This window comes from Agelaius phoeniceus, chromosome 1 (assembly GCF_051311805.1).
Source record: "Agelaius phoeniceus isolate bAgePho1 chromosome 1, bAgePho1.hap1, whole genome shotgun sequence".
NCBI lineage: Eukaryota > Metazoa > Chordata > Aves > Passeriformes > Icteridae > Agelaius > Agelaius phoeniceus.
Window position 1 is genome coordinate 94,260,230 of NC_135265.1, and position 17,395 is coordinate 94,277,624.

The following is a 17,395-nucleotide window of genomic DNA, read 5'->3' on the forward strand; positions in this document are numbered from 1 at the left end:
TTCAAAAATTTTAAAATCCAATAAAAACTATACTAAACATTTAAATTAGATGCATGCTATTTATGATAGTCAATTTCTATAATAAATCATACTTTAGAGGCACTGTGTGCATTTTAGGGCTGCAATATATAAATTGTACATCTTGTAAATACTATATTTTTGAAGTAAACTTTCTCAGACATTACCTTTTCAAAATTCAAGTTTAATTCATAAAAAAATTTTCAGCTGGATTTACAGTTCAGAAGTGGAATAACTGCTTTTGGAGATGTTGGTAATTGGAAAGGTCCAAGGTAATGGGAGATGGTTCTGATGTGACAGTCTTGTTTGTTTTTCCTTTTAATTTGTTCCTTGCTGGAGGCATACAATCTGGAGGTTTATTACAAAGCTGCCACTCCTTCAATTTATCCAGCTGAAGAACATGTCCTCTTACGAACCACCATGTCCCAGAGTTCAGTCTCTTCAGTTATAAAGGTTTGTAAAAAACCCCATCACCATCTCAGAAAGAACACTTGGAGTTTATTATTAGAAGCTTATTAATGGCCTTAATTGTGGGAAACCAGTATAATGATATAAAAACCTCACCAAAAAAATCGAATTAAAAAAAATTAAAAAAAACAAACAAAAAAAAAAACCAAAGCCAAACAAGCATCCAGGTTATTTTACTGTAACAATTCCCCTTTTGTAGCCAAAGTTCCAAAGTTTTAATTTAAACAGGGAATAGGGCATTTTTACATGCAAAAAAATCTGTCAACCCAATGCTAGCAGAGTACATTTTTCTTCGGACTGAGTGCAATATAATGTATTTCAGCTTGTTTGTTTCATAAAAAAATGAAACCCTCTGTCATGAATACTTATGACTATTTGCACTTCAAGTGAGCCTAAGCAAACATGCCGAGGTTTCCCACAGAACTCAGCCAGTTTGTTAGATTATTCATGGCAGCAGAGAATGTGTACTTTTTAGAGCTTTTGTATTCCATTGCTGTTGATAAATGTTATAGTTTTTACAGCAAATGACAACTTGGAGGACTTCATGTGCCTGAGAACGTGGGAATAGGTGGGTCTCCAGCAGCTTGGGAGTCCTGTATTGCTGACATGCCAGTGTGTGGGAACTTCCTAAGCATTGCAGAGGGAGAGTCTGGACTTGGCTATCTGAATGAAGTGCTGGCAAGGACGAATTTGTCCTTGACAGTCACACCGTGCCTTTTGTCAAGGCCCTTTCTGTTCTCTGCAGATAATGATCTAGCTCTGGGCTGCCTAAGGACTCTATTTCTACCTGCCACATTAAGTACAGGTAAACCACATTGTGATTTTTAAAAATTTTGTGTATTATGTCATTACATTAATATCATAAAAGAGCTCTTATTTGTTAATGTTTACTGTAAAAAACGACTGTAATTGTTTGGGATGCAGAGGAACACCCTGGGAGAGGGCCAGGGAATGTCTCACCGCAGTCCTGCCCTGGCCGCAGCCCTGCAAAGGGCCCGGGGAAGGAATCCCCGAGGCCGCCTTTGGAATCCCTGACCCAGTTAAGACCTGTGGCTCTCGGGGTCCCTCGCTGATTTTCCCTTGGCCCTCCTGTCCGATATTTATTTCAGGGATGAAAGGGCTCCCCGCAGTCCGCAGGGTGACAGTAGGTGGCAGCGTGGCATCATGCTTCCCCTCCCTCTGCCTCTGGTTTCTCCGTCGTGCTTCGTGTGTTACCGACAAGAAATTCACGGTTTGTCTTCTTTTCTCTGGGTTATCTCTTTAATCAGCATGGAAGGCTGCATGCTAGTGAAACTCTTGGATTATGTACGCGGCACAATCCAGGTATAATTCATAAGGCCGACTGGGTTTTGGTGATGGCCACTGTTAATAATTAGATCTCTCCAGAGAGTACACAAATTTCATGTATCAGAACAAAAGACTGTCCTATGAGCTGTGATCCTGAGTGCCTCAAAGGTGAAAAGTTAAAAGAAAAATCTGCATCTCACCTGGTTATTTTTTTCCCTAGTTGAGTACTGTGTGAGCCACTAAGACATCCTTTAAGATACTGTGAGGTCCTAACCCACAGCTTCAAAAAAAATTTATAAAAGTGCTTTAAGATTTAAAAATTAAACATGCTTTATAAAAGCTACACATTAATAATAAGCTAAAGCTGCTGTTGACTGCAAGTATTTAGAATATTATTTACAGACTGAACAAATAAAACAAGTTTTTTCAAATTTTACCCTTATTCTTGCAAGCGTCTGCTGATTAAAACACAAAACCTACATTGTTTAAGACCAGTACCTCACATGCCCAAGAACTTATGTCCCATTTTAAGACCACAGCCCCCTGAAACTAGAAGGTGGGCCATAAGGAAGTGCCAAACAAAGGCTAATATTGTAGCAACAGCTGTGCAGTGGTGTGCTGCTTTTGGCAGGGGTAGAGTTAATTTTCTTCTGTCCCCTGCTGTCCATCACAAGAAGAAGTAGACAGTGGTGGACAACCCAAGTCTTTCTATGATTCTGTGATTCTAACTGGGTTCAGAACACGATATAAGGAATGTTGTACACATTAAACACTGACATTTCTTTGCACAAAAGCATTCCTCTTATGCCTTAGAAACTGCTTTCTCTGAATGTAGAAAGGAGTGAATCAGTACATTCTGAAGTATATGAAAGAGTTTTAATTACCACCTAATTTGTCTTGTTTGAATTTACAAAGAATACGAATTTATTTTTGTCTGATGCATAAATATTTGGCACTGAATTAATCATAGTTCTGTTTTTGAAGCAAGTAGCTTCAGGGCTGATTCTACTTCTAACATACAGTACAGTATGTGTGGAATGTACAGAAGAAAGATAACAGAATCCATCTAATCTCTTCCTAAATATGTCTATAACGTACATATCAATTTCTGACAATTTATTAAAAACTAATTATTAACATGAAATTATTAATTTTTAAGTAACTAATCATTAAGCTGGAAATTAAGAGCACAGGCATTAGAGTACAATCTTGCCCACATGCTTATGAGTAAACATGTAATTTTGAAAACAGGAATTAGACTCTGAAATTACAGAAATTTTAGGAAAAAGAAACCCAAAACAACAAGGTGTATCTATAAAGTTATCCATGGTTTTTAATTTACAGAAAAAGCACAAGTTATTATGCAAAGGAGTGCTTGGTTTCACTGAAAATAGTGAGGATATGACAACATGGTGACTAGAATATACCAGGTTTTCAGAGAAGCATAGCCGGCAACCAGGTATTTTAAACTTTCAAACTTTTTTCAAACAGATATTTTAAACTTTTGCTTCTCAAAATTCCATGACTCACTTTCTCTCCCAAGGAATATATTTTTGAGACAAGTAGAGTACGTGACTACCTTCACAGGGCCCATTTCCATGTTGCCAGATTCTGTATTTCTGCAGGATGGCAGCCCTGATGCTGCGATCCCAGTCCTCAGAGGGGTCTGTGTGCACCTGACTCCTCCAATGGTACAGGACTGCAGCTTTGTGCTGGTGTACACAGTCCTCCTCACTCAGTGGAAAGCCTCAAGGACACCAGCTGATTTGTCTGTGCTGTGCTAACCAAGCAGAGGCTGACCCACTCTGCTTGGCTGTTTTACTCAGCCTGGATTTATCGTGCAAAAGAAACACTATTTTTGCTGTGTTAATGGGATTTAAGCCTAAAAAAAAGAGAACTATTACTGCATATAATGCCACAACCTACTTGTCAGGGTTTTTTTGTATAACATGCACATTCCTTTCTTCTCAGTGATAAGCCTAACATTGTTTTAAATTAGATTTGAAGAGAGGCTGTCTATCATTGGATCGAGTGTTATAATTGCAAAATACACACCCAGCTTCCAGGGCCACAAGCTTCTTTTATAAATGATGCAACATTGCATAACCAGCACGAAGCATAACAACAATATGCAATTATGTAGTCAAGAGAATTATGGATCAATAACATACAAATATTTATTTTGCTAAGTCTTAACTCTCCCTTCATTAAGAGATGTTACTTTTTGACAAATGTTTTAACTAAGATTATGAGATTTTTCTACCCTACAAGCTTCTTCAGGATGGAGAAACAGAAGCACAACTATATAAAAGTAGGACAAGACTCAGACAGTACTCATGAATTTAATAGTGCAAAATTTCTGCATGTAAATGTATAATAAACATACTTGGGTTGGTTAATTGACTCATTTGCGTAAATGTTGTCAGGGTACCTTTACTAGACAATGAGCAAAAGGGGAAAAAAATCTTCTCTGAGCTTGCTAAAGAAAGGAAGTAGTCTGTATAAGGAGGAGCACCAGTCTTTACAGAAGGAAGCTGGAGTGATTCCAGCTCCCCATCCCTTTCTGAAAGGATTTGAGCAGCCTGAGTTTGCAGAAGACAGGTGGTGGCTGCTTAACATGTAATACTTTGTACTTGATCTCCCTTTTCCTCTACACACAGATACACACATCTATATATGTATATGTATATTTCATCTAAGTATATATATTCCTCTCCTCATAGCTCTACTATAAAGCCCTCCAGAAGGAAAAGTGCTCTTACGCCAGCACTACATTTGACAAAATTTTTTGGGTGCATTCCTCAGCCTGGGGCTGGGCAGCTGCCCTATCCCTTGTGACTGCATCCCTACACTCAAAAGGGCAGCTGGAGTCCCTGGGCTGGAAGAAAACGCCTTCCTTTCCCCTCCGCAGGAGGGCAGGGCGCCAGTCCCCCCGCGGGCCCTCTGTGCCGGGGCAATCCCCTCGTCAGGCGCTGCCGAGCTCTCGCTGTGCTGGCACAAAGAGGGTCACAGGCCAAGCGTGAGTCATGCCTTAAAATAGCAGCGGGCGCAAGACTGCAGCACAAAATGTCGCACAGGGCAGCGTGGAAAACAAAACTGGACCGAACCGGCTGGAAGAGCAGTTATCTAAACGCTGCTCTCCTTAAGGACAGACTGATGTTGTTAAAAAACTCATGTCAGTCTGAAATAGCCACAGAAGTGTGGAGCTAATGTAATCCTCCTATTTACCTGCCTTGCTTTTTACCACCAAATAAAGGGTTATTTTCATCGGCATTGCCCATTAGGACTGAACAGCAATCTCTAAGTAGGTAAAAATTATGTTTCTGCTCTGTTCTTCAAACAACAGAGGAATGTTCTGGGCAATGCCCGTGTCAGGGAAGAGGACTGTTCGCATCGGAGAGTCTGGGTAACACCCGGGGAAGATAACGAGGTCCAAAGGCTGAACACACCTCCTGACTTCAAGACAGGCAGGAGAGACATGTCCGAGGGAAAGTATGTAGAGGAAAGGTGCGCTAAAGGAAAATAACTAATTTGAGGGTCAGGAGAGAACAAGGGGGATCGGCAGGGACGAGTAAGAGACTGGGGGACCAAACACTGAAATGCGGAATTACTGGAGAGTGCCACTGGCATGCTACATGGGCTTTGAAACACGATCAAGTGAGAGAGACGAGAGAGACGGTGCCCGCACTTGTCTTCTGCCTGTAATCTCTGTAATATCGCCGCTGTTCCGTGGAGTCACAGGCGCCAGCTTCCAGGGAAAGGTGGGAGCGCTGCGCTCACCCACCCGGGCAGCCCGGGCCGTGCTGAGGCACTCACCAGCCGCTCCGCACCCCTCGGCTCCCGGCACTGCAAACCTGCGCTGCCGGCTCCTCGGGAGCAGCCCCAGGCCGGGGCATGTCGGACAGCGAGGAGGTTTCCCTGGCACGCAGGGATGGACCAGCAAACGACCGGTGCTGCGATGGTGATTCCTCCTACTCGCCCTGGGCCTTCCCACAGGGAGAGCGCCCAACAGCAGGCTGTGTCCTCGCTTGGCGTCCATTGGTCCCATGACATTCCTCCTTCCTTCCAAAGAACGGGAAGGAAAGGAGGGCATTAGCCTGTCCTTGTAGTGCAGAAATAAAACCGCTTACTTCTCTCCAGTGATTAGGTTTGTGTCTCTGGAACAGCAAGTACTTATTTATCAAACTTAGCCAGCTTCCTCGGAAGCGCTGCGGCCGCCATGGAGGAACACGGACTGTCACACTGGCTGCTGTGGCGAGATCAGCGCTGCAGACACGCCCTTCGCCATGTCAGCTTTGAAAGCGTGTTGGACTTTAATTGTTGTTTTATTTACAGTTTTACTTTGCATACGTGGGACGGGCTGAATAGAAACCGCGACGGACCAAATTACACAAAATATGCCATTACAAGACTTGTTTACCTATAACAACACCACACTTAAGACTGATACAAGTTTAAGTATTCCTGCAAAGTAACGGAATTTGAGGATCAGGCGTTCCTCGGGTGGGACGGAGGGGAGATGCCCCAGGCACCTACCACCTCGGGCGGGCGGGGGGGTGGGGCATGGCTCTTCCCTCCCCTTTGCCTCACACCCTGCCCGTCGTCGTTCTCCGGCCCGCCCCCCCCTCCCCCCCCCCGAGAAGGGCGTTGAGCAGCCCCATCCGGGTCCCCGTCCCGCGGGCACCACGCGGGGCGAGCGGGCGGTTACACGAGGCGTGACCGTGGGGGGTGGAGGGGAAGAAAGTGTAGGGCAGTGCGGATTCCTGGCGCGGTGAGAGCTCGGAGGCGCTCCAAGCCGCTGTTGTACTTTGCTTTCTGCCATTCCCGACAAGGCGTCCCCACGGTGGTTACCGAGGTTGAGCTCTACCGCCTCGGCCACAACAGTGCCTCGCCCCCCCCCCCCAGAGGCACGAGGGCTTGGTACGCGCCGGCGGTGCGGGTAGGGCGGTGCCTGTGTGACTCAGGCGCTGCCATTTTGAGGGGTCCGTGGTGGCTGCGCAGCTGCACTCCGCGCTCGCTCCGTGCCGAGGCACAGGCACTCCCGCTCCCTCCTGCCCGCTCCTGCCGTCGCCCTCGAGGACGTCCCGGGACCGCCTGGGCGAAAAGAGGCTCTCCTCAGCCCTTTCATCATTCTTCCCGGCCGTCCCGGTCCTGTTCCGACGCCGCTCCGGGATCTCTCTATGCCCGCCGCCCTCCTCCGTAGGAGCCGCTAGCGCAGGGACAGCGTCCTCTTCCTCCTCCTCCTCCTTCCGCCGCCGTCGCCTCTTCCTTCTCCTCTCTCCGCCACCATTTCCCCACTCCCCGGCCCCGGGGCGCTGAGCTAGACTATGGGGACCAGGTCGGGGCCGAGCAGCGGCAGAGCGGGCGGCCCGGTCACCGTGTCCCCTGCGGCAGGGATGGGGGGGCTCCGCGGCTTCGTGGCTTTATCTTGACATGGCTCCTCTCCGTGCTGCCAGCACTGCTGCCACCTCCTCCTCCACTGCTCCTCCTGCGCCCGCCGGCTGCGGGTAGCGAGCGGGCCACGGTCCCGGGCTCTCGTCGGAGCCTCTCAGTCTCTTGCTTAACTCGGGGGGAAGCTTTGGGAGGGGTTCCTTTTTTTTGTTTGTTTTTGTTTTCCTTTGGTTTTTTGTTCCTTTCTCTCCAGGGAGAGAAGGGGAGAAATACTTTTTTTCCCCCCTCCTCTTCTTAACCTGGTCCGACGAATTTGTTAACCTAAAAACTTTTTAACCCCGGCTAATCAAACACCTGGGGAGGGGGAAAAATGTCTGGAGAGAGGAAGAAAATAACCTGATAATTGGAGATTTGCTTTTTTTCGGGGGAGGGTGATTTAGAGGTTTAAAATTGCAACCTAGGTTGCAATTAGAAAAAAAAAAAAGCAAACGAAAACCTCGCAAAAAAATCTGTCACCGAAAAGCAGGAGCAAAACGCACTCCATGTTTTCCGAGTCGTGGCCATGAAGTGAGAGGGGAGAGAGGCGGTGCTGCTGTGGGTGTCCCGCTGCCCCGGGCGCGGCCGCCCTGCGCGCAGAGAGAAGCCGAAGGGAAATCCAAGAGCGCCGGCCATGCACAGCCTCGGCTGACCGTGCTCGCAGCAGCAGAGAGAGAGAGAGGGGAGGATCCCCGGGGGATCAGCAGCCCAGGGAGTGTATGAGGTGTCGGGGGATGTAGGGCTCTCCCACTGCTAGGGAGCAAGCCCGGGCTTGGGGCACTGATTCAGGTTTAAGTCTCTCGGTGAGAAAATACTGTCCTTTAGAATCCCTGCCCGCCCCTTGTCAATGGCCATCATGATCCCTCTTCTCTTGGGCAGCAGTAGCCTCCGGGTAGTGATGAGCAGGATGAAGTTAGAAATGACTCCGCTGTCTTTTCTCTTTGCTCCCCTGCAAACCAGCGCTGTGTTGTCTGTAGTTGATTTTGTTGTTGTTGGCGGCAGAGAAATGTCATACTTCCCGGGTTGTGCACTCCTCCTTTGCACCCTTTTCTCTGCTCTCCACCAAGTGTAATAATTCTAAAGAAAAAGACAGGCAACATAGCAATAGTGGAAGGCTGAGAATAATAATCAGTAGAGTCATGAATCTGGCTGGGGTAGAACGCAGTTTGTAATTTCAGCTTCGGGTTTTTTTTTTGTAAGCAGAGCAAAAGTACCCCCCCCATGGATTGGGCTTGTGCCAGTTGCTTTTTATTGTACACATAAATTGTGATAAGATTTGTTTGGGGTTTGTTTTCTTTTTTTCCCCCCTTCATTCTTTCCCACTTATTCCTGCAGCTAAACTGTTCAAATTTTTCTCTTCGAAATTCTTTGAGGTTTTTTTCTTGATTCATTGTAAAACCTCTTGTCCAGCCATGGCTGGACAACTACTTTCTTTGTTTCTTGACCCCTCCAATATGACATTCTCGTAAAATATTGCCTGAGGTGCGGTTCTGGGTTACATTAGCGTTTGATCTATTCAGTTGTATTAGCAGGAATCGAACGACTTGTTTCTGTTGTACTTAAGTCTTACGAAAAGGTGCCCATAGTTTAGCGACAGTTTCCAAAGGCTTTAGTACCACCTATATTACAAAATGGGGGACCCAAACTCCCGGAAGAAACAAGCTCTGAACAGACTTCGTGCTCAGCTTAGAAAGAAAAAAGAATCTTTAGCTGACCAGTTTGACTTCAAGATGTACATTGCCTTTGTGTTCAAAGACAAGGTAACTTGGTTTTAAAGTGTGTCTGTGTGTTTGTTGCATTTTAAGTGTTCTGTGCAAAGTCTTACTGCCTGATTGCATCAAATGTTTTATCCTTAACAGAGTCCACTGATTTTAATTTTTTTTTTAATTGCTAATTTCTATAATACTCAGTTCACGTTTGTAATTTTGACTCTTTGTGTTTCGTAGTTTTGTAAGGCAGGGGGTTCCAGTGCCTCTTTAAATGGCTACTTAGTAACTTCTGTATTGGGTAGATATTTTTCAAAGTTAACACTGTAAATCGTTGAGCCTAATTGGGGTCTGTCCTGCCCCGTTGCTGGCTGTGAAGGCAGTCTGGCAGGGGCGATTGCCGAGTGTGTTTATCTGGTGAAAGCAGGAGGGAAGACCTGGCAGCTGAAGGGAGGAGTCGCAGGATGGGATGTGGAAATGGCCCAAGTGCGCAGGCACATGTGGAACTGCTGCTGTCATCTTGAAAGGGAGTAAGGAGGGCAAAGAGAAAATCTTCATTTGCTTGGCTGCCTCCTCTGCTGCTGAATTCCACACATCTGGGTGGGGAGCTGGGTCTTTCTAAAGCCAGCTATAGACCCGCAATTGTGGGGGAGTTTTTATCCACAGAACGTTAGGGGAAGTAGGTACTTAGAGGGAGGAAGTGAATGTGCTGAACACATGATGAGGAAGTGAAGGTAGAAGCAAATGGTAGCAGAATACATAATGCATGTAGATGAGCTCTGAAATTGTTTAATCTATTCATATGTACAGATTTTGTTTTTCCTTGAAAAGCTTCTTTAAAATTTCTGAGTTGAGTTTCCTCTTGTTTGGATTTTGTTGGAATATAATTTCTGGGTGCTGTGTAATAGTAACATAAAAATGAATGTTTAAGCAGTGGCAACAATTAGATTTTTTTTAGATGACACAGCTGTAACTTTTAGTTGGACATTGATACTACTTTTTGGTTGCTTTGTAGAAATTCATGGCAAATGCCTGTTTTAAATCCTGTTATATTTGCATACATCTCAGTGAACTGAAGATGTCCATCCCATACCATTTTGCTTAAAGTAGGAGTTTAGCTGAAGTCAGCATGGTCAGCAAATAGTTGCCTGTTACCTGTGTTCTGATGGGGGGGGGAAGGGAAGTGGAGCATTATTGGGTGAGATACACTTTGTCTCTTAAGTAGGTCAAGACTTCCCCTGCACTCTAAGAAAGCTGTTAGAAACAGACATAAACTTTATTGATTTTACATTCTCATAATGTTTTGGCCTTGCTTCAGAGATGCTGAAATATTTGTAATGAGTATAGAAGTTATATAGCAAATGAAAATAGTTCTCCTTTGAGAAGATTATAGCTAACTTCAGAGGGGATCTCAGTCACCTGCTGTCACCAAATGTGGCATTGAAAGATTTCACTTTTCATAAAAGGCCAACTGTCAAAAATTGAAAAGGAGAAAAAAGGTGTTACCTGATTTGCAGAGAGAAGCTTGCAGAAGTTCTTGGTCATCCCAGAGTTGTATACTCTACTTGAAGAAGGAGTAATTCTGTTAATGTTTTTATAGAATCTTAGTGTTTTCAAGATTGATATGTAAATCTGCATTTTTGGAGACTACAAAAATCTGTGCAGCTTTTATAAAAGTTGTCAGTCTGATTCAGTTTAATTTATGAACTTTTTTGCATGTGAATTTTAGAGTGATTTGTGTCAAAATCCTAGTCTGTGTGATGTGTACTTTATACATTATACAGAAAATCACAAATCCTGAAATAAACTGTTACCTATAGTTTCCTAAAAAGGATTGTAATCTTAATGTAAATTGTGCTTTTTTTAGAAGAAAAAGTCAGCGCTTTTTGAAGTGTCTGAAGTGATACCAGTCATGACCAATAACTATGAAGAAAATATCCTGAAAGGTGTGCGGGATTCCAGCTATTCTTTGGAAAGTTCCTTAGAGCTACTGCAGAAGGATGTAGTACAGCTCCATGCACCCCGCTACCAGTCCATGCGCAGGGTAAGGCTCCTTTTTATCCTTGCTGAATTGTACTTTTCCAACACTTGTGCTTTTCCTTGGGAATCTTAAGGCTAATCTTGCCTTTTTGTTTTCTCAATTGCTGCATGAGGGCTCTGTGGGCCTGTGTTTACATGGTCTAGTTTGAAGAGTAGCAATGGGGTAATAGTTCTGAAGCTGTTAAAATACATAGTTCTTAGGTTTTACCTTTCATTTGTTTCATTCAGAGATGTGCCATGGGAATTGTATCTTCTTGCCATCTTTGTCCTTTAGAAGGCATGTGTTAATAATTCTTGCAACAGCTCCTGCTGTACATCTAAGTGATGTTGCTTTATGAATATTGGAAGACAGTCTTTGCTAATGTTTTCTTAAAGTTGTAGCTTATATTAAGTAGGTGATGATACTAAAATTCAGTGGCATGCAAGAAAGACTTCAGCTGTGGTACGAGTAATGCAAATGGAAAATCAAACAAATGTTGTACAAGTATCACCTCTCAAGTATGTGCCTGTATAGATAAGTTGCTTATCTGTATCTTTGACCATTGGAGGGAATGTAACTAAAGAACTTTATTGCTCACAGGATGTGATCGGCTGTACCCAGGAGATGGACTTCATTCTATGGCCTCGTAATGATATTGAGAAGATAGTCTGTCTCCTGTTCTCTCGGTGGAAGGGATCTGATGAACCCTTTAGGCCTGTTCAGGTATTTGGTTTTGGATTTTGACTTCAGTAACTAACTTGTTCCTGGAGGGAGTGTTCTCTTTAACCACTAAGTTGATAAGGTATGCAAGTTCTGTGGATGTTAGAAAAATATGCTGTCTGCTTTTATTTATAAAGCAGTCAGTGTTCTGAATGCCAAGTTCTGACTCCTATCTTTATGCACTTTTGTATTAGCCCTTCCAAAAGGGCCTTTGCAAATGACACGTATGTATAAATGCATTCAGTGTTTGTATTTGTAGGAGTGGATTAGATGTGCCTCTTAGTACAATTGAATCTTTGTCTAAATGTGATAGTGTTGTTAAGGTTTTGTCAGTATTCCAAGTTGCTGTATATGATTAGATTGAAGAGTGAGATGGATGGAACCTTTGCATTATAAATTGTTGCACAGGGATCTTCTGCCATAGGAAGGCAAATTGGGTTTTGTATATGCTGCAGGTAAAGTTGTACCTTTGAGTTGTTAATATGTCATTGCAATGGCTGATGTCAGTGTTGGCAGAATGAAATTAGGGGATTCTTCAAATTGTGTCAAGACACTGCCGTGGTCCTCAGTTTCTCCTTTTTAGAACAGCTCAGAAAAGGAAAGAACTAAAGTGGTTGTAAAGCCTCAGACTGAAGAAAATTAATGGGTTACATGTGAGCTTTGTCTTGAAAAACATTTTATTTCCCTCCCTCACACCATGTAGGCCAAGTTTGAATTTCATCATGGTGACTATGAAAAACAGTTTCTGCATGTTCTGAGCCGAAAGGACAAGACTGGAATTGTTGTCAACAACCCTAACCAGTCAGTGTTTCTCTTCATTGACAGACAGCACTTGCAGGTAAGCTTCTTTTGTCCTTGTTTTAACAGGTGTACTTTAATCACAGAAAGCTTTTTCTTCTTGGGAACATCAGTGATTTTGCTGCAAGGTACTCAAGTAGAAAAACTGATCATGCATTCATGATTGCATTTTGGCAGTTTCAGGGGAAACTTACACTATAAATAGGACTCATACGTGCAAAAACTAACTATGGGCCACATATGTGTTCACGTAGAACAAGAAGACATAATGTTCTTGTATTAAAAATTAAAGAAGTTCTGAAATCGGCCTAACAGTGTTTAGGAAAATTTAAAGCATTTGTTTGGTTTGGGTGACAATATGGAAATAATTCAAGTGAAAAATAGTGAAAACATCTTATGCATTAGAGTTTGCAGACTAATTTTAAGCTCTGGCTGTTTATGTGTATGAAATAGTGAATTTTAAATGTCTTTGGGGGTCTGCCTACTAGTCCTGAGTTAACTTCTAGGCTTAATACCTTTTCTTTGGGTTTTCTTTGCCTCTAGACTCCAAAAAACAAAGCTACAATCTTCAAGTTATGCAGCATCTGCCTGTACCTGCCACAGGAGCAGCTCACTCACTGGACGGTTGGTACCATAGAGGATCACCTCCGTCCCTATATGCCAGAGTAAGGTACTGGCCAGCAAAATGGGGAAGATCACAGAATGCAGCAGTGGATGTTCACTTTCCTCACCACTTCATTCTTTCAGAATTTAGAAGAAAATGGACTCATGTTCAGAACACTATACATTGTGAAACTTGATCATCCTGGATTTTTTTTATCATTTGTATCTCAGAACTTTGCAATTTTTTTTTAGATGTTTTCTGCATGGACCTTGTGAAAGAGAGGATGCTCTGCACACTTCTGCACTGCATCAGCATCTTACTGAAATGTGAAATGAAGGGACTGTACATTGAAACAAATGTATCTGAAAGCACAAGGTGATCATTTGTGGTGGTGTTCCCATTTGTGCTGGTCATGCCCCCTAACATCTCTAATGTTAACCATCAATGTTTTGAGGGTGAGAAGTGAATGTAACGGGTATAAAAGCCTTATAGCTTTGCTGTTCATGATTGTATAGACGAGCACTATCATTCATTCTAATGAACGAAGAAGTGGCTATTACAATAGCAAGTAAGTGTGGGAAAGAAATCTTCCTTAAAAAAATGCATCTCATTTAATGTATAGGCATTTTTTGCCTCTTTTATTTTGCTGGGCCATGTCTTAAGTTTACTGGCACTTTTGTTTTGGATCTCTTTCCCCAAGTTGCTGTATAACTGTATGAAGGTATTCTTTTGAGTTGGATGCATTTACACAGATGAGGCAGACCTGGAGTCTGAAGTTGCTAAAGCAGCTCAAAAAAGGTAAAATAATAGCTGCAGAAACAATGTTGGTAGAGGATTATTTTTTCTTAAGAGTTGAGACTTGTAAACTTGCAGGTGAACTGTGCAGGAAATACTGGTTTCTAAAACATTTCTTACAGAAAACCCATTGAGGTTGTTTTTTTTCTTTCTTTTGGAATAGACATTATAAACCAATGTAAAATAGTGTTTGGAGTGTCAAAAGTTGGTTCTGACAGAACATTTTAAGATTGTGCAATGATAAAAGAAAGACTACTGTATAGTTTTGATGACAAAGAAGGCTCTGCTTAAGGGTTGAGTACTTTACTGGAGTAAAACTGCAAAAGCCTACTCCCTTTGGATAAAACTAGTGCTTACCTGTTTAAAACTTGTATTTAGCTTTTGTTTGGAATTGGAAAAAATTGAAAATTAAATAAATTAGGTAAAAGATGGCTGGTTTTATTTATGGAAATCCTATTAATTGAATCTTAGTAGCATCTTGCATCTTAAGAGCGTCACCCACTACAAACATGAAAATGTACAGACTGTAAAATGTTAAGATGAGTTGCAGAGGTGTTCTTGCAAATGTGGGCTGTATGTTTTAAAAAGTACTGGTCAGAAATAATGGCATTGCTAGTATCTTACTGTATTGGTACATAAGTATTTTTACTTCAAGGTTATAAGTTCCTACAGATTAATATGAAACACTCTACAAAAACGCCACCTGAAAGCTCCAACTTCACTTTCATAGTTGCCTTAAGTTACAAAGAAATAATGCTAAGACTTTCTACAATATTTAGTAACCACCATACCTGCCAATAGTACCGAAAATTTCTCAGTTTTAAGTGCCTCTTCTTTGATTGATCTGTAAGACATAATGCAAAATGTCCACATAAAGCTTGAGCTAAGTTTCATGGGGTCTGGAACGTTTAAGTTTCTGGATTTTAGAATTTGCTTAGTAAGTGCCGTCCTTTGTTCTTAATTTGTCATTTTGGACATGATCTCACCACAGTGAGAGTAGGGTTGTAGTTACCTTGATTAGCAAACAAATGACAGTTCTTGCATTAGGTGGTTGGGTTTTCTTCAATCTGGTTTCTCTTAGAAAAAGCCTTGAGATGTTGGTCTGAGTGGCTGTGTACACTGCTTTCCAAGTGTCAGCAATTATATGGATTTTAACTTTATTCTCTGTATTACAGGAAACAACCAGTTCTGTTTAATTCCATTTTTAGTTCTGTACAGGGTCTGTAAGACAGGCTGCACATTTGTTCCTCGAGACAAACTATACCATGCTTCCTTGGGAGAGCACAGGGTTAAAGGAAGCAAAAAATTGGAAAACTAATTTTGTTAAACGTGGTCTATACTACCCAGCTAGCAAACCTTATTCTTTTGCTGTGCTATCAAAGTGAGTTGAGAACCATCTGCATTGTCTAAGTGGTGGGGTAAAAAAGATAAAGGACCAACAGATTTCAGAGCTGAGAATGTGGGGGGATATGTGAGTTTGTTCTTGTATCATTTGGCATCTTTGAAGAGTTTCTCTCCCCTTAAACAGGACAGCTTTTGAGGGAAGAGATTCAATTCTTGTTCCACTCTTTGTCAATGGAACTTGCAGTTCAATCTCAAAATATTCTTCCATTAAGTTACTTTAGCAAAATGCCCTTCAGAAGTGAATGGAAGTAGTTCATAACATCTAGGTTTTAGTTTCAGGCCCTCTTTATATAAGCTTAATGGCTTTTTGGTAATCTTTTTTCAAAATGTAGGTTTCATCTCACAAAACTAATTTTCCAAAGCACAGTTTGTGATGGTGTGCACCTCATTTTTGGGGCTGTTTGTAAATACGGAAAGGCTCTCTTTAAAGAATTTTAGTTACTGCCTATTGTCAACTGCTTGTGTGGCTTCCTTGGTCATACTAATACCAAGAATTGAAATACACTCAATATTGCACCTGAGAATGGGAGTTTAACCGGGCTGCTGCTTAAGGATTTGTCATGAGACCTTGGTAAGTGCCAAGGGGGCAGGGATAAGTAATAATAAGTAAACAGAAGACCATTAAATATTAAATGCATCTCAGTGAATTGTCTGGTGAAGGGAAGCTTGTGTCAGGTGCTTCCTGGGTGATGAGAAGCTTCTTAAATGTTATAGTCTGTACATGACTATGAAGCTTCTCTTGACTTGTCAAGCTTCTTCAGCTGTGCAAGAGTTACCAAAATATGGTAAGATGGAGAACTTGTACAGAACTGCTGTACAAGTAGTGCCAAAATGCAACAGGCCTGTACTTAGTTGGCAGTTGATGTCCTTTGTCATGTGTGTCTCCAAGTTCCCCCTCAAAAGCTAGATTATAGCTTTAGTGTTATTTTATAAACATGAAAATTTATGTTAAGTGTTAGATAGTAGAAACACTGGGGTTAGTCAGTGTTTCTCTTAAAAAAAAGGAAAAAATTGGTTACTCAATTGGTTACTAATCTCTGAGCATTGAGTTTTAGATCAAAGGTACTGATCTCTCGTTGCAATTTCATTTTTTTTTTCATTGCAAAATGTGAAGTTTGTTAGAAAAACAGCAGGTGGAAAGATGAAAATTGGAACTTGTAAAATGACCTCGACTTTTAAAAAATTGATGTTTCCGAAAGACCTATTTGATTGTACTTTGAAAATACAAACCTGAGGATCAGCCTGCACTACAGTAAGTGGCTGTGATCCTTGGGAATGACCACATCTATTCCTTGATACATAAGGTGCAATGGATTAGTTTTGAAATTACTTTAAAACATCACACAAATGCCATAAAGGCTTGGTCCTTGCACATACTTGCAGCCTGTGAGCTCTGTAGGCATCCTTCCCTTCCCACCCCTGTTCTGCTGCCAGGAGAACTCTGTTTTTCCTTGCACTCGTGTGCTGAGTCGTTTAGGTTGCGTGCAGTTACTGAACACCAGCTTATGTTGAATCAGGATCTGGGGAGTTGAACAGTGAGAAGAGTCACTGAAGGGTTTTTTGCCTCTTAATAGTGAGATTAGTCTAATGGACTGTTGGAGGCTTCATTTAATACTGCATTAATGTTACTGCCATTGAGCGTGATAGCTGAAGTCAAGAATGGGTAGAGAGCATTTACATTCACCAAGCAGACAGACATGCCATGTGAGTTTACCTAATTGCTATTTTCTTTTATTAGCCTGGAAAATCATCTCAGATTTTTCATTTTGCATTTATTGCAGCAGTAAATTCACAAGCTGTGTAAGCCTGCAGATTCTGGAACAGCTTTCTGGAGTGAAGCAATGAGACAAAACATTATTAGAACCCTTCAGGTCTGCAGCAGTAGGTGCTGCTTTCTGCCTTGTGCACTGCAGCTGGGAGGGAGCTCATGAGGCTCACTGGACAGTGCAGATGCTGCAGAGGGACGGCTGTGTCAGCTCTACAGGTTAACTGAAGCTAAGAGTAATTTCTCTTCTGCTTGGGTGACTGAAATGCTTTTTAGGGCTGAAGATATCCGTGGCCTACTTCTGCTTGGAAAGGATTTACATATGGAAAGGTCCCTTAATTTAAGCACAATTACTGTATGCTAGAGCACCCACTAAAAAAATT

General features: G+C 42.3%; 1 protein-coding gene across 1 annotated transcript; it reads left to right on the forward strand.

Moving 5' to 3' along the window:
* Positions 1-6,740: 6,740 nt before the first annotated feature.
* C1H6orf62 (chromosome 1 C6orf62 homolog) lies at positions 6,741-14,274 on the forward strand. Its single transcript, XM_054650448.2, has 5 exons — positions 6,741-8,960; positions 10,774-10,950; positions 11,527-11,649; positions 12,350-12,484; positions 12,988-14,274. Exons 1-5 carry the CDS (start codon positions 8,832-8,834, stop codon positions 13,111-13,113), a joined length of 690 nt encoding a protein of 229 aa, XP_054506423.1. The 5' UTR covers positions 6,741-8,831; the 3' UTR covers positions 13,114-14,274.
* The last annotated feature ends 3,121 nt before the right edge of the window (positions 14,275-17,395 follow it).